The following is a 25,604-nucleotide window of genomic DNA, read 5'->3' as shown; positions in this document are numbered from 1 at the left end:
ACAATTTTAATAAAATAGTACAACCTTTTGGTTGTTACCAGTCCTGAGTTCACGGTAAGAAAAATGGCCCTGGCTTCTGCATAAGGTCTGCACCCTTTCCGTCCGTTTTGGCAGAAGTCTCCCACTACAAATGGAGTTCTTCAGGGGCAGCTAAGCCTGCTGCTGCCCGTTGAGGAAGTTGTACACCAGGAACTGGCCGGTGCCGCAGTACTGCGTCGCAAAGAGTTTGCCATCGGGAGTGGGGTCTGAGAATGCAATTTCTTCTTTACTTAAATAGGAGCCATAGATGAAGTTGCTCCTGTTTAAAAGAGAGGGGGGAAAAATAAAGGGAATTACCCTCAGGGAATAATGTAACATTATTTATGCTATCAGGCCACAGATCATTGATTAAGAGGTGGGATGTTCCACAGGAGGAAGCCTCATTCTCTGTGAGCCACTGTCTCCTCTTATCAAACGGCAAAAAGAAGCCCCCGTTCTGGGAAGGTTTTCCTCATTTAGAACAAGTGTTTCTGTGGGGCCATTTCTTCGGAGTTGCATCAAGTTCAGTTTCAGAGTTTGCTCTGACTTCTTTCCAACTATTCCAACTATATAAAGGACAATCACCAGGAAGGGAAATAACAGCTACCAGCAAGTCAGGGTCCTCACAGAAGGGTTTGATGCAATTTCAAGTGCCAGTCTGAAATACATCACATTTGACATTTCGGATAAGAGCACAGCTTGGATTAATTTGGAATATCTAAGAACATGGCCTTCATACAATTCTTAAGCAATACACATTCAGTAATAATTATACGTAAAGGAATATTCAATTTGTTTACTGTTTTGTGAAAATATTTTATGTAAGGAAGTTCTATTCTTGCTTGAATAAATAAGGAAATAGGCAAGGGTACTGCTGTACTTTTCTGGATGGCTACCTGAACAAATTTAGGAAAACAAGCTAGTTGGAAGGCAGACAAGCAGCAGAACACACGATAAGGTGAGATGCAATGTCTTTTAACATCTGTTTAAACAGTGATGCAAATATTTGAGTCCTTTTACATATCTAGCACTTAGTATTCAGTTGAGGCTACCCATCAGTAGCTACTAAAGCCCCATGGAAATTGAAACTCTCTCAGAACGTTTGGTGAACCTGAGGAAAGCTTTAAAAAAAATAAATCAGAAACACATGGCTGAAGTGCAGCTGTAAGCCACTGACTGGGCTCCACCAAATAGTGGTATGTACCTTCTTTCCACTCACTTCCCCATTCCTACCTCTCAGGAATGTGTCTCTGCCCAGTGACAGCATCACAGTCCTTGACACTTGGATCTCAAACACTCGGCCCAAGGACAGTCTGATTTCCTTCACTCATCATTACCTGAGAGGAATTTACCCAAGCCCACCTGCAGGCTGGCTGATCACAGCTCTTAAATAAAGACCCCTTTTAAACACAAGATACTGCAGAACGCTGACGTGAGTTACTGACCCCACACTGTACTGGAATTGTCAGCTGCACTCACCTCTATATTCCCAGGTATCACAGGAGACTTAAAAACCCAAGCTTGAAGCACAAAGTAACGCAAGGGCGTCTTGGATTAAGTTCTAAAATAGCCATACAACCACAGCAACGTGTTTAATATTACCTCAGACACTCTATCATCCGGGAAGCAATCTTCTTCCGACGCATCATGCTGAACACCCATATCCGACTGATGCCACAGATAGCAGGCTCTGGGGAGGTTGAGCAGCACCACGCTTTCTGTCTTTCAAATATGACTTTTTCATTTTCTGAACTAATTTCTGGAACCTTCTCTTCTATCACTCTGTAGCCCTACAGGTGACATCAAAACATTTGTTACTTTATAACAGCGTCATTATCAAATAAACTAATTCTTGTCTGTCTCAGCTCAGCGTTGACCATACTAAAATGAATGGCTACATTTCAGAGTGATTTAACACCAAAAACCTCCCCCACCCCTCCTCCCATATCAGCTCAATGGCCACTCCTGGATTCAAAGGTATTTCTGTAGTTGCAGAACGTGAGGAACACAGCTACCAAGCACCAGCTCTTGCAGACAGTCCTTCTCCAAGTCATCACTTACCCACTGGATATGTTCTGCAATTAAACAGCCAATTACTTTTTTGTCATTAGAAATAAAAAGAAGAGTTTTCGTTCTCGAGTAACACATGAGCGGAGCTTGCTGAAATCCCAAGTCATTGTCTACCATTTCTCTAATTTCTTCAACCTGTCAAAATAAGTGTAAACGCTATATAAGAATTATGTATGTCAACAAACGTTCTTACAAATATTCATTAAAATGACAGGTTTATGGAAACACGTTAAAGCACATTAAACACTGAAAGCTATTCCAGAAGTAAGGATTGTCCTAAGGAACGTACAGCAAGTCCATACAACCATTTCTTCAATAATGCTTGGCTGAAATAGGAAGAGTAGATACCTCTACATCAGCTTTCATTAAGCCCCAGTTACTAAGAGCTAATAGAATGCAGGCTCTCAAAATGTGGACTCCAATACTTTACCCAGCAGATGAGGTCTGTGCCAAAGCACAGAAATGAGGTGGCCTCCCTTAGTGGTGCATTAAAAGCTACAAGAAGCTGCTGTAATGCACACTGCAGTCACACGATATTGGAAGTAACGGTGCTATGAATATATAAAGTTAGTGGCATTCTAATGAAAATGATGTACAAGTTGTTTGCTTTGGAAGAACAACGTGCACTCATGAGCTTAAACTGCAGTATGGAGATTCTATTGGACACGGAGGGGAAAATTCCCACCTCGTGGACAGTGAAGTACTGCAACAAAGTCTCAGGGAGTTATATAAAAAGGCCCAAACAAAAAGCCCACAATTTTAGATGTACTAGAAAGTTGTTGGATGCAGCATAACCAGAGCAAATCCTGCTTTGGACACTGGAATGGAAGAGAAGACTGAGGCCACTAAATCTGTTTTTAGCCAAGAATCATCTAGAGAATGGTGAAGGCACTCATGCTGTGAAATACCATCAGCATGTTTCAATTTGTTGTTCTGAAAGCAGAACATTTTTGTTGCACAAAATATCTGGCAGTTATTCAGCAAGCGTATCACAAACAGCCAGAGCACCAGTTGGCTGGAGCTGCTCCTGCCCTGCCTCCCCTTCAGCCCAGGCCCAGCTCCCTGGGAGAGGCTCACTGTAGGAGTGGAATCTCAGACCCCTTTGTGGAGAAGGACAAGGAGAAGGTGGAGCAGAGCCACGGCAGCTTTGAGTCCAACCTCAACTGCTTCCACCTAAATTGACTAACTCTACATCCCATCACTGATATTAAAATATCAAACAAAGTAAGATATACAGGTCTAGTTCTTCTTGCCATACCTTTTTAAGTGCATACTTTGGGTCATCAGGAAGAACCATTATTATCCTCCCATCAGGATATTCAGCCAAAATTCTCTCCTTTTTCCATCCCTAAATAAAACAAACCAGATTTATCTAAACCAGATACAAGATGTACTTTCACAAACAGAAACTGCATATCATTGCTCTAGACACTGAACTTAGGCAGAGACTTCCAACTATTTAGCAGCTGTTGTGCTAGCGAAGGAAACTTCAGCCAGCTAAAAATCAGTCTTAAAATGAGCACAAGAGATATAAGGGGATCTTATTTATGGTAGAATACAACAGCCTAACTGCAACTAGGAATGATTTATGAAAGCGTCTCGTCTCCCAGCTAGACTTTTTCCCCCAAGGACTGCAGTGCACACTGAGTTTTTAAATGGAAGCAGCACGCTCGGCTCACACAACTGATCTCCACACCTACGTCACTTTTATTTTCGAGTCCAGCCAATGGAAAAAACCCTACTGGTTATTGAAAGATTTCTTTTTAACATAGTTACCTCCACAAATACACACTCAGTTTTAAAGTTTTGGCATGCGAAAGACCTCCAGGAGGTTCTAAGTGAACTGATTGGCATGCAGTTGCCCAAAATGTAAGGAATAGTTTATTTTGTTACTGATCATTACTAATAAAGCCACAAGAAGGATACTATAAAAAAATTTTTATAACTACCTTCTAAGAATCTAATGGGGAAGGAGGCTACGTTGTGTGTATCTGAAGTATAAACATACTCAAAAAAATAGAGGTAATTAACTCTTCTTCAGATCCACACTCGTGGTGAATAATGAGCAGTACCTGCATGGAAAAAAACAAAACAAAAAAGCCACTTAAATCTAGTAAGATGGGACTGGTAGATATCAGAAATCAAGTTGCTTTGACGGGACCTACAACACTGAATGCAGAAGTAACTTCAGCCACTAGAAAGGCCGATCGACAAGTCTTACGCAAAGCAACTGCAAATGGAAAAGCCTTTGAAGAAACAATATTGATGGAGTAATTCTCATTGCAATCCATAACTTTCCACAAAATAACATTCAGCTAAAGACCAAGCAATGCGATTCGGCACCGAACGAATGCCGTGTACACTACCACCAAAAAAAGTGACCAACTTTGGCCTTACAACACTTGATCTGCATCTAGACGCACCGTGCTGGTTTCAGTCCCTCACCCCAAACATGATGTGAAGAGAATTACTTCAGCAGCTCCCCTGCTTGCCAGCAGTACCTCAATAGCTGCAGGACAAGTCCCGCCCCCAGCAGGGCGACAGCAGCAACGCAGATACCATTTAGATCCTGCCTACCTCCCTGCTCTGTACTGCTTGCACTAGGCATCAACACAACCATTTGGATTCGTATTTATTGCGGTCTAACATGATTCAGGTAAGCAAACAAGTGTCATTCGTAGGACTGTGATGTGTGCTTTGAGACTGTTGGAAAAGGTGGACAAAAAAATTGGGCAAGGCCTATTATTCTCCAACCTCGGACAAGAAAAGCTTCTGATAACCTACATTAAACCACCTCTGAGCATCACTCAACAGCTAAATAGCCCTGTACAGCACCCAGAACGTTGCAGGCCTCATGCACAAAAATGCTCTCTACGTTTAAAGCCCAGGCATTCTGTTACCCTAACAGCCAGGTATTTCCAGCAAAGTGAAATCTGTTCAGAAACATTTTCTGCTATCACCACGCTGCTGTTATATGTCCAGGCAACAGCCTGTAAAGCAGAAGTCTAAATCTAATTCAGTCAAAGTACAATAACTGTGAAGATAAAATTGCTCTCTAATATTCCAAACTCACTACTGTTTACCTATTTATCTTCTTAACTGATTGGTACCATATAGGAACTAATCAGAGAAGTTCTAAATTCAAGAATTTTGGAACTGATGCTGAAGCATATCTTTTAGGTACAGTTCTTCAAAACCTCTCTGCAAACGCTGAGCTCATCCAACATTTTTAGTTCATTTGTTTACCTTAGAGAAGACACATTTAAGCCCCTTGTTACTGAAACAGCTCCATGCATTTCACACAAACTAACATTTCATGTATCTGCCTCCCCAGCATCCTTAGTTTTCAGCCTCAGGAAGGAAGGAACTAACAGAAATCATGCACGAGATTTGTCACTAAAACTGGACTGTAATGCAGGCAGAGGGCAGCAACGTATTACCACAGTACGAAACAAAAGAGTAGCGTCTGCAGTGTATTTTACAGTATTCTACTACAATGTCAGAAAATGCTTTTTCCTTCCCTTTTAATTGACATTACTTCAGGGCAATGAGACTTACTGCAGAACAAGATGCCCTGGCACTCCTGTACATCGCTTGTGATGAACTGAATGAAAAGGGAAGCTCTTGTTCTCACCAGGACACGTGTTCTGCAAAGGCCTGGGGTAGAAGAAGGTGATTATACCACTCCTCTCTGACACTGGAAGCCTTTCAAAAACAGCAGATGACCTACATGAGTAGCTGTAGTGTGGCACATACAACCTCATCACCACAGATGGGCAGATGAGTGCTGCACCGAGCCCCACTGGTGCATACTAACAGTTGCAATGCCCTCTTCCCTTCCATGCCATGGCTATTTACCCCACAGGGACTCACAATGCTTGAAAAGCTACCTGATATTTCATAATGTTCCAAGCTATTTGATAACTTTCCCATCCAATTCAAACAAGACTGAAGATTGCTTGTGCTTGCTTACTTGAGTACGACAGTAATAAAAGTACAGAAGAGAGACCAGAAAAAGGACAAAGCTGTTAGTCCATCAGGATGAAGTGGTAAGGACAGTAAATACAGCTGCACTGCAGCACACTGGATACGTGTATGACAATGCAGCACACAGGTGGAAAGGCGGCTCCCACAGCCCTGTAACTCAAGTGTTCTGAGCTCAGTTCTACACACAGTATGTTGTGCTCAGTGACACTGTCTGACACAGATTTGCTTCTAAAGACATACACTGGAAAACACAGTGAGACTGCTTCCTGTGCATTTCCTCATGTTTTAGAAGTTCTTAGGTAAGAGTACTAAGTATGACAGCAAAGCTGGTATTTTTCTGTCAGTGCTGGCTTGACTGTATGCCCTATTTCCCAAGTGAATACATATAGATCAAAAGTGGTGGTGTACTTTTCTTACACAATTTCTTTCCCCAAAACGACTGAGTTAGAGAGTGAGACGTGGTTAATACTGAATAATTCTAGATACCTTCATGTAGAAAAGCACTGGTGGAATTTTCCCTTTAGTATGAAACATTACAATAATTTGCAGCAGAGAAATAGGCCCAGTGCATTCTTCTTCCTGCCTCTTTCATCAAGTCCCAGATACCCAGCCTCCCTTCAAGTAACATGGAGAAGGGGTTCCGACTACAGAATGCATTAAGATCAGTGGATGCAGCTGTTCTAACACAGTTCACAAACTATATTACAGAAGATTGCTAATGGTAAGAACTTAATTTGTGATATCACATTTCACTTTGCACAGAATTATCAATTTTGGAATTCATGCAAATCAAGAGAAGATGACATGCAGCCGATCAGCATCTTCAAGTCTGTTAACCTCAGCTTCCAGGAAGCTGGTTGTTATGATCTGAAAATCCTAAGAATCTCAGTGACAAACCTGTGCTGTTCAGTAGAATACCTGTTTAAAACTTAGGCAGATTTGACATCAGCCCAAACAGTTCCTTCTGCTTTCTTGAACTCTTAACTGAGAGAATGAGCTAGAAATACAAACACTGCATTAACTGCATTCACAGCACGCAACTAAATCCACATACATTTCCTAACTTAAATATTTATCTTCACAACATAAAAATCTCATTAAAAATAATGTCTCTCTCAAAAAAAGTCTGTGCTGAAATACTGAATTGATAATACATGGTGTCACAGAGACAGCTAAATGTCTGTTTCTTAAAACTGAAACTGAATCACATATCCATCCACTTTTTAGCACTGAAGTTAACAACTGATGTGTGTGCCATCACACAACGCAAGCACATGCCAGAATGGTGTATTTTTCTGGAGATTTTCAGATGTCTGAAACCAGAAGGATAGTGAGACAGCTTCCTGCATTGGTCTACAGCAGCACATCTCCTACACTGCTCCTGTTCAGTGCTGTCCCTGACCACGTTATCGTCTTGCTTTTCCAGTTTGCTTACTTCTGTTTAACAGCAAATATCACCCTTCAGGAAAGCCATACCGTTCCTTGCCAATCTGCTGTTCCCTAATCTAGAAAATACCATTCCACTTCCCAATTTTTCTCTCTTTCCACATAAGGCCTGCAACTTCCTTGTTGTCTCTGTCAGCCATCAGTGACAAAGTGAGTTTCTCTGCCATCTCCTTGCCAGGCTGTCCTACCTCTGAGGACATCACGCAACTTACAGAGATATCTAAAAAAGATTCTTTACTAAAGGTAAGAAAATAATTAAAACATACTATATAATATACATATGATATTTAAAACATATTTTAAAAAATATGTTCTATTGAACACAGTAAATAACTTACTGTTTATACGCAGACTATCTTCTGGCTACTTGGTACTTAAATAAAAAAGGCAAAAATAACCCACAAAGCAGCTGCATGAAGAAGGGCAAGCCCACTAACAACAACAACAAAGCCAGTTTTCACAGTTCACAGTAACAGAAGCTCTGCCATCATATACATACAGTCTTCTTTTTGTGATTCTGTGAGATGAATCATCAACAGAAACACCAAGTACATAACAAGAGACACTCAATAGGGAGAAAGGCTGAGAATCATAGAATGGTTTGGGTTGGAAGGGACCTTTAGATCACCCGGTTCCAACCCTCTGCTATAGGCAGGGACACCTCCCTCTAGACCAGGTTGCTCACAGCCCCATCCATCCTGGCCTTGAATGCTTCTAGGGATGGGGCACCCACAGCCTCAGTGGGCAACCTGTTCAGTGTCTCATCACTCTCACAGTAAAGAATTTCTTTCTAACATCTACTCTAAATCTACTCTTCCAGTTTAAAGCTATTTCCGCTTATCCTGTTCCTACCTGCCCTTATAGAAAGTCCCTCCCCAGCTTTCCTATAGGTTCCCTTCAGGTACTGGAAAAGTTAATCTCAAGTCAGATTGGGACTGCACCGTATGCGATGAAGAATGTTAATAACAGGAAACAAATATGCTCCTAAAATATTTTAAAACAGTCTCCAAATCAACAATAGCACCACATGTGTTAACGACATAAAGCCAACATTTGGAGAGCCAACACAGTAACATCCAAGGTCACCTAGGTTGAACTAAGATCTTCTCTAAAACATTCTAATTGCCTGATGGCACCATCTCTTCTGTCAGGGAAAGGAATGTAGTTACAGGTTCAATACAGTAACTACATATAAGTCTTCAGAAACCAAGCACATCTCCTCCAAATCATCCTTTCAGAAATCCCCACTAGAAACCTCCTAGCAAAAGTAGGATAGCAAGCAAGCATTCTTCTGGTATCTGGGCAACAAAGCATTAGTAAGAAGATACCTAGTGTACTAATTCACTGGCAAGAAGGCCTATCTACAATTCTAATTATTTTCTAAGAGGAGGTGAAGGCATTTCTGTCATGAACACTACGACTCTACAGTCAACAAACCACCAACGACTGATTAGTTGTAGAGACGTATCTACCTAGCAAGGCAGAAAACCGAGTCAGTCAAATTTTTATCAGGGAAAAAAGCCAGAGGGGAAGTTAAAGACTCAAAAACTCCTTCCTTTGCACCTTACCCTACGGTTTCTGGTACAGAATACCCAGGTATATCACCACTCTGTAGTCATCTGTCATGAAACGTAACTGAAGCCCTAACATTTCAGAAATACAGATGTTCACTTACTGAACTGACAAGGCAAACCATTTGCTTAAATACAAACTGCGTGAAGTTTAACAAGATGCCTGGCAGCAGAAAGAACAGTAGGTATGCTTTTCATTTGAGGTAAACCTTCCCTAACTTCAGTTATTTACAGCTGCTTTAAGGCAGTCCACTCTCTCACTTTTTATATACAAGTAAGAAATTTCAGCTCTTTCAATCTCTGAAATATTTTATTCCAAACTTCAGTGCAGCTTCCTATAGCCATGTGAACCCAGCTGCTTTAAATATCTACTGAACTCATATACCAGCTTCTGCTCAAAAGAACTAATGCTTTCTAGTGACTTATCTGGTATCATCTCTGCTAACACTTAAGATCTTAAAATACGTGGGAATATGGGGGGAAGGCAAATAGGAGTAAAATGGGAAAACCTTTCTCATCCTACAAGGTGGCAGTCACGTAGCAGAAGAGATCTTTCAAGATGTCTGCGTTATTCAGCAAAAACTAACCAAGAGCAGAACAAGTACCAGAACCATTTACCAGGCAGTTTCAAACGCTAGCTGTGAAGGTATATTTTTGTATTTATGAATCATGGAATAAATTGAGCTTGAGATTTAAAAGCAGCCTACTGCCATTTGGTACGTACATGAAATGAATTGGTGGCCTCAGTTCAGCTATCCTGGAGGTCTTATCTACTCGAGTGTAGAGTACTGAAGGTAACATGTGTGATAAAGAAAATAGACTTTGGGGATTCTGTTCTGGATTTCAGACATGTGAACAGATATTTCCTATAGATCTTGTAATATCAGCTACTGAGAAATAGCTGATTTTACAGTGGCAGACAAATTGTATAAAATTTTTCTATCTCAGTTTGAATAGGAGAGATACTTAGCTAGAGCACACAGAACAAACCTATTGAACAATAGTTGAAATTTATACTTAAAAATTACAATTGCACTATAAATTTGGTAAAGTTTCAAAAAACTGTGATGTTCTATCAACTGGACTGTCAGGCAGTCTTCTTGAACTGCATCTAATTAAGAAAAAGCAATTTAGAAGTCAGCTAACATTACACAATTACAAAAAGTCAGATCTGTTCCTGACAATTAGTCCGACCACTGCAAGCACAAACCTGTATTAAGCTCTCTCAAAACAGTGACATTACTTTGTCTTCCTACCACCACCGTGTCCCCACCTCCCACAACTAAGGAACTGTACAAAAGGAATATAATGGCAATGCAACATCACTATCCTAATGAATGCTTTTGTAAGTGACATAGAGCCTGTCTACTATGGCTTTTGAAACAATTAATTTCCAACAGTGGAGTGGCCTCCTGTGATATTAATCTATTCAAACATGACAGTGTAGCATGAACTTTAAGTAGTACACAGCAAGTAAAAGATAATATTTTCTTACCACATATTTTACAGCACTTATGAACTGGTTATGAAAGAGCAGGTGTTGGGTTTCATCCTCTGGATTTGATGCAGTATAAAGCATTCCACAAATATTACAAGAAATAGCACCAAATCTCTTCTGACCTGCATCCTATGGAAGAAAAAGAAAGAAAAGAAGAAAAAAAAAGCCATGTCAATTCCAAGCACAAAAAATATAACAGAGCTTCCATCTCATTGGAAATGCCCTTTATAACAGTGTAACTGATCTTCTAGACACACTCAATACAGAGGCCAAATTTGAGTGAAACACAAGAAATAATAAGTAGAGAAATTAGAATTCCATCTTTCGAAAGCCCACACAGCCTTAAAAGAGACATACACTCCCACTGCCTATCATTAGAACACTACCCTTACTAAAATTAGATTTCATCCTTCCTACGTTATGGACAATGGACTTCTTTCTCTATTAAAAAAAAACCCACCAACTCCCTTTGTTACACTACTTGCAGTAAATACAACCATTTCTTCACACACACTAAACCACATCCAGACCCACAGTATTTGGTGTGCTCTACAGTTCTGCAGCTACAATATGAATGGATCATACAACTTTACTTGTAAACGCTTTGTGCAACCCTCCAACTCTACAACCAAGCATTTTCCAATTAAGGGCACCACTCAGCGCATATTGCTTTGGGATTTATTCATCCAGGTGGCAACATGAATTTGGAAATGTGCTCAGACTGAGCAGTCAGTGCCTAATAAGGATTGCAGCATCAGGTGAGGAGAGTGCTCTTTCACAAAGAGTGAAACAAAACCAGTTTAGATTGAAGACTCCAGCAGAAAAAGCATGTCTTCAATTTTGGCTTAATGCTCAAACGCAATTTTCTGTAACTACATCTGAAAATTGTGTTTATGAAAGCAGCAGTAAACGTCACTTTTAATCTACTTTAACATATATAACATGTTACAAAGTAATTGTATGCTCAGATGCATATGATATTCTGTAAGCAAAAGATGAGGCTTTGTGCATGTTGTTTTTAAAGAAATAGATATTTGTGCACAAATTGAAAGTACACAGTTTGCTAGAAAATATATCACCCACATTTGTTTGCTAATAGCTGATACATTCACAGGTCTACTTCACAGATAAATGCATGTTGTTACAGTGCAGAAGTGTTGATTAGCTACTTCTTACTCCTTCCATCTTCAAAGATATTTTTAAGCAAGTCTAAGCTCTGTGTGCCAGCTCAGTTCTCCACCGAGAGCAACTTATTTCAAGCAGTCATTAAGAGAATTCCAACACGTAGGTATCAGTTTCTTTCCAAGAAGAGACTACAGGTACAACTGCTTTGGTCACGCAGATCCAGAATTGAACCTCTCTATAAGAGCACATGCTTGGAAGTCAGCCAGAAGAAAGAAGGTGAATCTGACACGGTGTGCCAGTTCATGCATTCATATCATATACAGAAAGACAAACAGAAGTACACTACTTTGATGAAGGAAGAAGAGAGATGCATCCTGAGGTTAGATTCACAAAGTCAGGACAAGATGAAGTTTCTAAAGGTGTAAAAACTGAATCCAGTACATTTCATTCCACCTGTAGACTTCCCTTAAGGAAGCAACATAATACCAAAGGAGGTCCCCATCTGGTCACCAAAGTATGCTCAAGGGCTTATCTATGAGAGAAAAGGCAGTTCAGCAGGAGGTGATGGTGATTATCTTAAAATGAACCAAACAGTTTCTAGATGAAGGTAGAGAACATATGCCTCATGTCAAGGGTACAATAAGTGAAGAAGGAATCTACTCTGGTGCTTGGAGTACACTTAAAAAAAAAAAAGTAATTAGAAAATCTGTTACATAAAGTAACTCCTAACATATCAGTACTGCAATGAAACAATTCAACAATGAAACAGTTCAACTCGATGAGAAATTAATGGTGTTTAAGCCAAAACACCTATCTCAAGCCAAAACCAAACAAAAAATAAAATAGCTACGTAGGATGTCATTAAAAACAAGGGGCTAGAAAATCCTCAAAGCTGCCAAGCTCCTTAGCTTGTCCCATCTCATATTGTAAATACACATGCTGTCTTGGCAGTATTGCCATATTTGATAGTTTGCCTTCCTTAGATGTTGCTGATATCATTTTGACACGCACTCAGTTGCACCAATGTGCGACACACAAACAGGTTAATGCTATAAATCTGCTATGTGAACGTCAGAAAAACACTTTATAGCATCTACAGCAATCTTCTGAACTCTGTAGCCTCGACAAATGCTGCCTCTATTTTCCTTTTTTTTTTGTTTAGCAAATACTTAGCAGTGTCCTGAGGGTAATAATGGCAATAGCCTTTTTTTGTGACTGAAAAAGAGTTTCAGACACACACTGCAGGACATAAGGCTTCAAGGAAGGAAAAGAAAAAAGCTCTGTAAATCCATATGATACAAAACTAGAACACGGAAAATAAAATTAGGAGTTATGAAGAATGCATTCTGCACTTTGAGAAAACATCTAGAGAATCTGGCTATTTTTAACCTTGCGCCATTGCAAAAGTAAAAGGGGAAGGGGCATGCATCAAGAGTAAGAAGTGCTCCCAAACAACACTGCATTCAAGGTCGCCAGTTCTCCCTAATGGGAAGACATACGAGCAAACCAGCGTTATGCACCACACTTGGGAGTAAAGGAAACCCTTAAAAACTCAGATGTGGGGAATTAAAAACAAACAAACAAGCCAACAAACAAAACCCAACATGCTTTCACAATCTAATTACGGTATTTATTTATCTTGCTTTAACTTCAAATTGATGGGCGTCAATCTTGTCAGCCAACATCAGATTCTAGAAACTGGACAATAAATATACTGACAACTATTGTAGGGAACCTGCTTTAGAACGGGGGTTTGGACTCAATCTCTCTGTCTTCCAACCCCTGCAATTCTGATTCTGTGACTTGCCAGAACTAGAAAATCGTGTCAGATTTGGCTCTCAGAACTCAAAGAGGTTTTATCAGAGCAGCATTTAAGAAAATGTGTGGTTGTAGGAAGAAAAATGAGTTATTCTATGGAAATCTCAGTTTTCTAAACAGAAACAACGAGGAGCAGGAATACTTCTACTTCCAAATGAGATTCTGCAAGTGTAGATGGCAGTTAAGCATTCCCGATACATCAGGCAATCCTCACTCATAAAAGTAAAGGATAGGTGAGAGGCACTGCTTTTCTAGGCTAACTGTAATGGAACGTTGCAACAATGCTGTCTCATTCTCCAGAAGGATTTCTTAAATCTGTGTTAGACAGAAAGAAAAATCTTACCAATATCTTCTCTGAGAAGATGCATGTCTGCTGATCCTCCATGTGTGGAATAGGGAGCCCTGCAAGCAAAAAAGGCATTTGGTGCCTCTGTAGGAGATGAAAAGGGGCCTTTTTTATTCTTCCCTCTCTCTTCAGGCACAGATTAGGTCACCTCTTCCTTTATTACCTAGTGTGTGTTAGAGCAAGATTATTTTTTCTTCTCATCTTCTCATATAGAGCAAGAATATAACCCAGCCATAAAACAGGCAGGCTGGAAAGGAAATACAATGGAGAAGAACAGGAAGGAACAACACAGAGATTTTCAGGCTCCCCACAGCAAATGAAAACATCAAAGAACGCTATTTAAACAAAAGATGCATTCAAGACAGAAGTTGATGGGTGGATCCCCTTGGATGAGAGGATCAGAAGACACGACCCAACTCAGAAACAAGTTTCACTTGGAAATGAACTGCTGTGCGTGGCAATTACAACAATAGCAACAAGAAAATAAATCACCAGCAACACTCATCTTTCTGAAAAGAAATTTTAGCCAACTCAGAACTTTCAGAACTGTGATGTATCAGTTTTGTGTTGTTGTTTTTTTTGTTTGTTTGTTTGTTTGTTTTAATATATTAGAGAAAATGCAAAATGAAATGTCCTCACTGGTCATCACTTAGAGCAACATGAAAAAAATACGAACTTAAAAACCAAATCTGCACAATTCATTCTCAACCCATGTGAAAACACAGCTCAAGTATATCACAGAGTGCCCTGATGTGCTTGAATTCCCGCATCAGGTCCCAGCTAACCTTAGGGAACAGTCTTCAAAACTCTCAGGACAAAGGATGCTGAACACACGCCACCTGGATTTGATAGAGAAAGCTGGGCTTTGCTGGTGGAGCAGAAATGAAAAGGAATGACATGAGAGACGGTGATCATTAGAGGGGCAGAGCTGTCCCAGAGGGTAAGATTTACACGAGAAGTAGGGAGACTCACTACTCTCATCTCCACTGAATCCCTTCCCAGACGTTCATACAGTAACCACTGCCTTGTTCTTACTGGGACTGCAGGAGACGGCATGTAACCACTGAGAACACCACAATATTGACCCCAAATCACTCTCCACTTCTTCAGAGAAACTGCCAACAGGACTGTTCCAGTTTAAGGAAGAAATCTGCTATTTTAAATGCTTGTTATACAGGTTTATTCAACCTCATGAGAAATCACTTTTACACTTATTTTATTGTTTCCATCAAGGATTGTGGTTTCAACTTAAATGAAAACATCTATTTCAGTCAAATTGAAAATTATGTCCAAGTTTAAACAAAATATATGGAATATTTCAAGTATGACATCCAAATGTATAAACTGAATTAAATTACACACCACTTCCATACACAGCACCAGAATCAAAGGACTTTTCATCAATCAATCCTGATCCACGCAATTACTGACATTCATAAAATCACCTACAATTCTTCAGGCTTGTTTCCATCCAGGTATTAGCTTAGATCATTAGAAAGGCAGAAGAATCTCTGCAATGCTTTATTTTTTATCACTTTGATTATGTGCTTTCACTGTTCAATCACTGTACACGTTCTTCCCTAAAACTGGTGAGCACCATTTTCAACAGACTAGCTTTATTTGCAGAGAAACATGTGTCCTTAGTGGCATAAAATGGAAGAAAACCTGTGAGCTACAGAGATACTACTCAGAACGTTCTTTTGTAGCATTCTCATTTCATACTTTCATGGTCAAAATTTTGTTCTAGATGTGGCAGGAAATCAGAATTTCACAAGAAGACAACAGATGACTTTCCTCGTCTTGGATGTAAAGCAAAATCTCATGCAAGCTGACAATACTTGCTTTGCACATTTACACTTCCTTTAACTTGTGAAACTGAAAGAACAGATGATTTCATATTCAAATATAAGGAAAAAAGTGCATAATTCTGTAAAAGTTCCAGTTTGGAACTTCACTTTACCTGTACGGTACAATTCACAGATTACTTCTCTGAAGTGGGGAGTTGGAACATATATTTTGGAGCTCAATCTCACCTTCCTGCAGATGTACCTAGCTCAGAACCTACCTCACTGCACATCATATTGAGTAGCACTGTTTTCCATCACTGCTTGTTTTACAAAGAGCTGCAGCATTAGATGCCCTGTTCTTTTTTTTTTCAGCTTAAGTGTCACACTTGGAAGATCTCTGCTTTTTAAGATATGCAAGACAAAGCAAATCCAAGGAACACGGAAACAACTCATCCTGTCTTAGCTCTGCCTTTATACAACGATGATGATGTAATGTTTGAAAGTTGCTCAGATGACTAGATGATGTACACCAAGAAAAAGAACGTTGCAAGTACAGCTAGTAAGTACTGCTTCTACAAATGGAAGTCATTATTTTACTTCTTGCAATTAAATAGCCTTAAAGCTTGTTAAGAATTCTATATTTAAAAAAAAAGAAAAAGAAAAAAATCACTTGGAAGAAGAAGGAAAGTAATATATACCCTTAAGGACCGAGTACAGAAATTAAGGCATACTGTAGAAAACAATGCCTAGCTTCATCATACCATCTTCCCAAACATTTAGAACACACAGATGATATTTTTAACATCTCAAACTCTGAACCTCAAGATACCATCAAGAGAGTTAACAGGCACCTCTCAGGCATTTACTTACTTTAAGATATAACAAAGAGTGAGTTAAATGTTCCCTGCTCTGAATAAAAAACAGGACTTCTCATATTTGTTCAAATTAAAGAAGAATGAGACTGCATCACTATTGTTAGAGGAGCATTGCAGAAATACACAAGCACCTTTGAAACTATCTCCAAAAAAAAAACCAAAACAAACAAACACAAAAAACCCCCACACCAAAAACCTACCCCCCTAAGAACAACAAAAACCAATTCATAGAACCAGTTCCCCCCAGATCTCTCAGAGCTGTTCAGCCATTCAGAATGAACACTTCAGAAATTCACCACGAATTTGCAAAACACAACTATTTCCTTCAAAAAGTACCATAGTTTGTTAGATGCCTTTAATTCCATTCTTTTGAGCATTTGTATGAACTATGTCTGTACTTCAAAGGCCCACTTAGCAATTCTTTCACCCCCAGATGTTAGCACAAACTACTGCTGACACAACTTTGTCTTGTCTCCGCAGTAACAAACATCAATTTCACAGGGTGGCATAACAGACATTTGAGATCCTCAGTATTTTTGGTACTGCTAACAGAATATCTGAGTACTACATTCCCCAGTGCTCTGCAGGTAAAGCAAACTATGGGCAATTATCAAAACGCTCTTTCAAGAGAACAAAAAAGTCAACTCCAAACAGGGTGAAATTGAAGTGAATTAGGTTTGCGCAAAGTGATAGAACTGAAACATACTAGATGGTACGAAGCTGCTGCTTACAAGTAAACTGCACATTTTGTAAATGTGCACTGTCCAGAAATACTTACAGAAAACAAGAACTAGGTCTCTCTCATTTCTTCCACTACTCTTCAGAGGTGACCATTCTTTATAATCTACAATGTTGCTGGATTAAACAACTGACAACTTTTACTTGAATATCTGGTGAAAAAATTACTCCCCTCAGTAGCTAAGCAGCAAGTTATTTCTTCTTGCCAAAGGTCCTAAGCAACTCATCAGTCACACTCTGTTAACTAAAAAATATGTAAAATACACTGCAGTGATGAGGAATACTCTACAATTCTAAGTAGCTATTTAATCACTCACATTAACTTTGTTGGTAAAATGACTTTTAAAGAGGCAACAGCCAAACTACTTAAGTAAATTGTTAGCTATTGTTATTGCTATTAGCTATCGTTCATAATATACTATTTTATACTGTTTACCATTCTGTGGATTCAAGCATCTAAATGGGTATCATTTAAGCAAATCAAGGATATACTTATCAAATCACTTCTTAGAAGTTCTGCTTTTGAAATATTAAAGCATTCCGAGTTTCAGCTGGTTCTATTTTGGTTAATACTTTCCTATGTATAATTCATGCCTTGCACGAAAAATACTGCAATTTAGCCAGAACATCAACGCAACATGAGAGTGGTAAACTCATTGAGAAGCATCCCATGGGCTCCTTCTTCCTCACGCTCTGGCTTCCCCTCCCTCAGCAGCTTCCCAGATCTCAATTTCCCAAGGCTTCTGTGACATACTATGGTGAAAACCAGTGTGTTCATAGAAAAATAAATATACATTTGTTCCAAGACAAAAAGTTTGTCTCAGAACCTTGCAGACTTGAATGATGCAGGAATAAAACCATTCACAACACATCTACCAGATGCAAATCCCCCTATGCATCTGAAATATTAAGAAACTGAGTTTTTGCATGTAAGCAAATGCACATTCATTATCCCTAAAGCAAATGAACTTCTACTGAGCAGTCAGTCTTTTCAAAGCAGCAGAATTTTTCTAACAAGAATCACTTTTAAATGTAAGTCACTCTGCTACCACTCCCTCTAAAAATACCAAATGACAATTTAGCAAGGGTTTCAGTTCCATGAATCAGTAAGAATAGCAATAGTAGTACGTACAAGTGAGGACTTTTGCTCTTAAAAACACTGCACTGCTAATTCAAAAGTAAGCTGTTTGAGAAACTATAAACCTTACTAAAAGGGCGTTACTTACTATGATCAGCTGCTTTTCACCATCTTTTCCTGCTTCTTTTAGCTTTTGAATGTGCTCCTCGGATGGCAGCAAGTTACTGCACTTTGATGTTAATGTAGGATTTGTCAATGGAGCCCTAGAAATACAAACATATTTCATATTAAGAAGGGACTGCTCATACCTGTCATTCCAGACACTTAAAACCATTGTGATTAGTATAACCAAACTTTGAAAGGATGCAAATGTAAGTTTCAAGCTCCAAAACATAGCCCTATATATTTTAGCTTGCAAACCAGATGGAATAATGGGGAAATAAGAGGACTAACTAAAAATACAGTTTGTGTCTAAACCAATGACAAGATTTTTTTTGTAATGAAAAAAAAAAAAAGGTGGAATTTATTATCAAGTAGGATAGGTTATTCACACCTATTAAGAGAATAAAAATGGAGGTGTTTTCAGAGCATGAAGGATGGTGCCTAATGCCGTTCATTTCCCACACGAGGTTTAGATTACTAGTTACAGGTATCACGTGTCAGGCTGCTGAAGCAAACCCTGTAAGTATTGCCACAAATTCCAGACAGCTCTATAAAACAGATAACATAAATCTCTCAAACTCAATTCAGACTTATTGCTGTCAGTGAGGGAAGATGGGAAGAAGAGAGGGAAGGGGAGAGGGAAGAAGAAGTGGACTTAAGGAATAAATAATTCAAATTGCTACAATATTCTCAGTCAGTTTAAGTCTGTCATAGTCACACCCCAAAATTTGCATTAACTGGCTACTTTAAGGGTTGCTTTTTTCTCCCTGTAACCTTTTCTGATAAAGCACCTAAAAAGAGAGCTATGCTGTAGCTAACATGCATTACTCTTGCATTATAGCAGGGTACCACAGACAGAATGATGGTTTAAGCCTAGGACAAATCAAGGTAACATGGAAATCAGGCTAAGAAAGCTCTCAGGATATATGCATCCCCATAACAGTAAGGCAATACGGATATTATGGCTAAAAATGTAGTACACTTGAGTAAATGCCAGAAAGCTACTGAACAGTTACGAACGAACACGTTCCTTTAACTAGACTTACATCTACGTTAACCCTCACTGCCTGTGAGACTCCACAAGTATGGTTTAACACGTACAAAAGTGTTGGATAGTCTGAACTGTTAATCTGGCCTCAGAGGAAGAACTGCAAATGAATCATGTTTTGTCTTTGTTATGAATATAGAAAGAAGAAGCAATTGACTAACCACTGTGCCAACTACATTGCTGTTCAAGATTTTAGGGATGAAGAAATTATTTTCTTTAGTATGTCATAAAACTATAGTAAAAAGTTACAAGTCTACAGAATCTGAACATTAGGTACACAGTGTCAGTTTGAACTTAATAGTTCCAACATCCCTTTTCTTTAAGGCAGCTGACCAAAAGAGCACCGAACTTTAGTTTTACAGCAATCACAGGAAAGTCTCAAATTAAGTGCTCTTTTCCTTACCTGAAAAAAAACACATACAAAGAAGATCCTACTTTAAGGATTAGGAAAATCTTTAAAACAAGACGACAAGTAAAATCCTTAAAACAAGTAGACAAAAAAATCCACTAAGCAAAAATCACATAGTAATTCCTCCTTACATACTTTTTCTTAGTCTCCTCTTCAAATCAGATGATTATTAGAAATGTTTGCCTGACTTTGCTAAACCCTACTTTAAAATAGTACAGTCATTTAAAAGTACTTCCTTCACTTTCTTAACAGAACAAAAATATCTTTTAACAACTAGATAAAATTGAAGTCTATTTTTATTTAATAAAAATAAGAAACTACTGATTTGGAGGTTAGGAGAACAGTCTCATAATAAAAACGGTCGTAACTCTAAGAAAGGTTACAGCCATTCCATCACGTATGAAATACTATACCTGTTCTCAGTTTCAGAAGTTTGATTTGTAGATGAAGTGTGTGTCAACTGCTTGGGAGCCAAACCTACAACTAACCAAAGATTGTCATTGCATTAGAAAGTCGTTAGCTACAAAGGAAATTTGAACTACACAGCGTGTTCATTTAAACACTGAAACTAATTTACTGAAGTTCAAGATAATGCTGCAATTTGCTCATAACCAATAAAAAGATGCAACTTTTGAGGCAGTATTCAAGTGTTTCACCACATATACTTAAACAATATGCAATTTTCTTTAACATTTTCTGGGCTTTTTCATGCAGAGCAGCTTGCCAACCGCTAAGCACGGGCAGTAGTGAAACTACACCAGAGTTTATAGTATTAGAATCATAAATGCCATCACCTGAAGCATGCTCCATGACACTGAAGCAGCAATTCAGAATAGATTTAGAAAAAACAAAAAAACAAAAAAACAAAACACCACATTTTCACATTCTCTTACAGCACAGAGTATTCAGCTCTAGAAAAATATCCTAAAATAGTAGTAAAATTGTAACTGGTTAGTAGAACAAAATAATTAAACAGTGCTCTCCAGATCAGATTTTCAAACAAAACAAAACCCTATCAAATAAAGAATTCTAGAGCACAAAACAAAAGGATGAACAACTTCAAGGGGAAAGATATGCTAGTGATCCACTGATAGTATTTCTTAATCAAGCGTACTTGAGCTAAAATATTTACATCTCACTAATCACAAGGTCTTACAAACAGAATTCACAGGCTGAAAAAACAAAAATACATAATAAAATGGGAGAGCGACTACACAATTCATAAGTTGGTCAAGATAAGCACAACAAATTAGAAGAAAGAAGTGCTGATATCTATGCAAAAGAAGTGGGAACCAGTAGAGGATCATCAACAAAAAGAGACACAAATTGAAAAATTGAAGGTTTTCTTATTAATTTATTACACGGAAAGGTTGTTCTTTGTGCTTGCTTATGAATAAGTTGTCACTTCACTTACGCTGAAATGGAGCACATTAAAGCATTAAAATATTCATGCATAAATCACAAAGAATTACCAGAAGCAGAGCTGGGAAGAAAAACATACTACTTCTCACTTCAGAACCCTCAGATAAAACCACATTTGCTGCTACTAACATGGTTATTGTGTTAGATGCAAAGATAGATTAAAACCTTCAGAGAACAGCTCCAGTTCTGGAAGTTTGGCTCTGTGAAACATCCCTCTGGAAGGAATACTGTTACTTCCAATGCAGCTGATCAGAAAAAGAACAAAAATTATTAGTAAGCAATTACCTTGTGAGTTGCATTCTCCAGGCTCTTTTTTTAATTGTTTTGATGGTTTAGGAGTTGTAAGATGCTTGACTGGAGAGCTTTCTGGACTTGATTCCAAACGTAATTCGAAGTTCTAAATAAAACACAGAAGATTAGATTTAAATTAAAAAAAGCAAACAACTATCTAATGCCTCTAATATATTATCAAAACCAGTCAATTAACACAGTATTAACACCTTGAATACAGCACCAGTTTTTCCTATTTCAATCACAGATTGAAATTCAATTTCAAGTAGACAAAATGCATCAGCTTAGGTAGTCCATACTGAAGTAGAGAACACTCCCCCCACTCCACTTCTTTTAATGCATCTTTTCAGAAAAGCTTAAGTCATCACAAAACATCCAGATGAACCTGTACAACCTTTGGCTGCAGCAGGAAATTTTTGACCACCAACATTTAATTGGCTAAGGAACTTGGGAGAATGAACAGATCCATTTTCCAGTTTACTGTCATTTCATCTATGATAACACATCAGTGACAGGACCTTTAACACATCTGAAAGCATAAGTTACTGTAAAATAAAGTCTTTGTTAAAACAAACCTTCTAAGCAAGGCATTCTCAGAAAACAAAACAGACTCAGAACACCCTCCCCATCACGCACTGTAACTAAAATGACTTACCTCATCAGGTCGTGGCTCAGAGAAATGTTTTGTCAAATTATGCAACAAACCATTTTCCGCACCTCTTTTCGTGGGTTGTTTCATTTCTAATGCCACTTCTTTACTTCCAGCTCTTTCAGATGAAGGGTCTGACTTGTCCTGCACACAAGTTGCACTTTCATTCTCAGACAGTCTTGTCACTGGCAGCTGACCTTCTGCCTTAGAATGCTGTGCTTCTGTAGCTATTTGACTTGCCTCTGAAACTTCAGGGAAATTTTTTAACAAAGAAAGCTTGGGGGCATTAACAGAATTTAAGTTAGTCTGCTTCACGTTATTAGCTTTCAGTAATTTGATTTTGGTCCATTTAGAGTTTTTGTTTGAGGAGTTACTTCTACCATTCAAAGTACACTTGACCGGCATTCCTTTTTTGCTAGGGAAAAAACGTTTGCACTGAGCACTTTGAGCAGGTTCTTTTTGAGTAAGCGTTTCACTTTGTTGCAGCTGTACTTCAGCATGCTTTTCTTCTTCTGTTTTACTACACTCAGCATTAGGGGAATCTTTTTTCACCTCTACTGTATCTGACTCAATTTCACCCGCAATTTCTTCACAAAGTTCAAGGATGCTCACCCTTTTGGATTTCACATCACTCTCAGGTTGATCAGCTACTTTTGTTTCACTTACAGATGGCTGTGAAACCTTGTTTGCCTTGATACTGCCTTTTACGTTCTGGTGCGCTTGCTGCTTTTCCTTAGTTACTGTCTTAGAATTTGGCTTCGGAGAATCTACTTTCACTTTCTTTGTGCTGCTAGGAATTGGAGATACAGAGTCTTTTTGGTCTTTCTTAACTCCTTCAAGGTCGTCATCAGGACATAATGACGAGTCTTCAACGCTAAGTTGAAGGCTTTTTGAATTGTCATTTTTCTTGTCTGCCTTACATTTCTTCTCTTTCGGAGAGCTGGTCACTTCTACATGTGTTTCTTTATCTTCTGCATTGTTTGACTTTATTTTGGTATTTTTCTGCTCTGCTTTCTCTCCAGGAGGCTTAAGCACTTTTGGTGCAACATTGTGAGCAGGTTTTTTCACCTGGCTACTCTGTTTCACATCCAAAGCTTTTCCTTCTTTAACTTCTCTGCTGCGAAGGGATCGTGCAGACTCTTCTACATGTGTTAGCTGCTGCAGCCTCTGTGATCTCCTCGCACCAGGCTCACTTGGAGCAGTTATGCATTTTGACCTAGGAATTTCTTGCACAGTTTTTTTCTGGCACACCTCTTTACTTTTTGTAGATTTGGGCTGCTGTTGGACCTTTTTGTCAGGTACTGTTTTACTATTTGAATTGAATCCCGACGACCTCGTAGTCATGCGTGTTCCTAGTTCACATTCATTTGCATTGACACTGAAATATTCAAATAATTATTCTTCAGCACCCAGAAAAATCCAATTTGTCATTAAAAATGTCACATTCCTACTAACCTCTGCTTGTGGTTTGTTGGTTTTTTCCCCCCCTCTTTATAAGAAATTATATATTTGTAATACTTTTAGAATCACTTTCTCTGGAATCTGTCTAAAGAGACATCACTTCCACCTGGTTACTCTTAAGTGCAGTGCTCAATGCCTTTTTACATATTGCAAGACTGAACCATGAACTCCACATGAATGCCTGTAGTAGGCAACGCAACAAATGCCTTACAACATTTCTAGCACATGTTAATTGTTGATACTTGTAGCCTTTAAATGAAGTATCAGCTTTATTTTCCCTCCAGAACCCTTTCTGAAGGAGTCCTTCTGCATTTCAAGACACTAAAACGGTTCCGGAAAAAGATCATGTAGAAGATATCAAAATGATAAAGCTGATTGTCCCACTAGCAATATTTAACTATTTAATATTTAACTATTTTAACTACCTTTAACTCCAATTCACTCTCTTTATACTGTTTTCTGCACTAATTCAGTCTAGGAAGAAAATGTAGAATAATTACTTATTTGTTTTATCACTGACCTGTTTGATTTGACAGAGGTTCTGAGTACAGTTTTCTCCTGCACTGCACACTGATTAGAGTTCGATTTATTTGAAACATGTTTTGCATCTGACACCTCTTTCTCCTTCTTTGCTGATGATGGTCTGCTGTTCTTGTCCAGCCTGGGACGTTTAGCAGACGGCTCTACTAACGCAGACTTCCTTTTCTGAGCTGCCATTTCTGCAAAACACAACAATTGATTCAGCTTTCAAAGTCTTTGACAGCTGTTACAATAGAATCAAAGATCTGCCCCTTTTATAAAATAAAGTAACTGATATTCACTTTTCCTTTTAGAGGCAGGCCATGCTAACTTTGTTCAGAGAGCAAATCATTGAAGCAACCAAATTACGTTTATTTTACTTACAGGTTTTTACAAGAGGCAATCGATGTTTAGGCCAAAGTAACTGATCACGGTGTGCCAAGAGCATTCCTTACGTATATGCTTACAAACAAGACGTTTCATGACACCTATGAAAAGCACAACATGTTCACACAGCACTTAGATCAAGTCAGTACTTTATTAAGTTTCTTCTCAGACTCTGAACTCAATATTCCCACCCTTTTCCAACCCCTCAAACAATACTTAAAACTCCTTTGATATTCAATTTAAAAACAAACAGACAAAGATTTCTGCTTTTATTTACACATCTCAGAACGCTGGGCATTTTGCTGTCTTACCTACTGAACTGTGGCAGATACAGTACATATTTCAAGTTTCTTGGACTTTTGCATTTTTCCAGAAAACAGTAAGGTGCCCTTTTTTCATAGTGGGCCTCCTCACAACTCTGTGCATCCCAGCAACAGCAATTCATTACATTCTAAGTTTTGAGTCTGCTTCTACAGAACTTTAAGGACATCAGCAACTGTCTACAACTTCTCCATCTAATACCAATTATGCTACGGTTCAGAGACAGAAAGTCTAGGAAGTAGCATTTTTGAGACATTTGCCCTGGGCATTATGGAAGATGATGTCTCCTGAAATAATATTAAAGAAGCAGCAGTTAATAAGCACTAGAGTCTAAAAACTGACAGATTCTTGGTGAAGCCATTCCAGGCTCTTTTACACCTGTGGCTTCTACAGCTTTTAAGTTCTCTTATCAAAGGTACCATTTTAAGTAATAATTGTTCAGTAAAGGTATAATCATCTCTCTAAAAAGTTGAGGTTGCTGGAAGACACAGTGCTCAGAACTTCCCTACCACCTTTTTAGGTCAAGATTTATCCATTAATTTTTGCCAAGGACAGCCAGACAAATTTCTAAAAGAGAA

General features: G+C 38.6%; 1 protein-coding gene across 1 annotated transcript; it reads right to left on the bottom strand.

The window, feature by feature from the left end:
• Positions 1-150: 150 nt before the first annotated feature.
• ESCO1 (establishment of sister chromatid cohesion N-acetyltransferase 1) lies at positions 151-24,516 on the bottom strand (the record flags this gene model as incomplete). The annotated part of the gene is made up of 10 exons (XM_079533416.1): positions 151-298; positions 1,621-1,808; positions 2,080-2,223; positions 3,347-3,436; positions 10,588-10,719; positions 18,506-18,620; positions 20,390-20,453; positions 21,684-21,795; positions 22,345-23,716; positions 24,320-24,516. The coding sequence occupies 10 exons, from the start codon at positions 24,514-24,516 to the stop codon at positions 151-153; spliced, it is 2,562 nt and encodes an 853-aa protein (XP_079389542.1).
• Positions 24,517-25,604: the final 1,088 nt, after the last annotated feature.

This window comes from Tetrao urogallus (genome assembly GCF_951394365.1).
Source record: "Tetrao urogallus genome assembly, chromosome: 3".
In the NCBI taxonomy this organism is placed as follows: Eukaryota; Metazoa; Chordata; class Aves; order Galliformes; family Phasianidae; genus Tetrao; species Tetrao urogallus.
The sequence above is the reverse complement of the archived record's forward strand: the minus strand, read 5'-3'. Positions and strand labels throughout refer to the sequence as shown.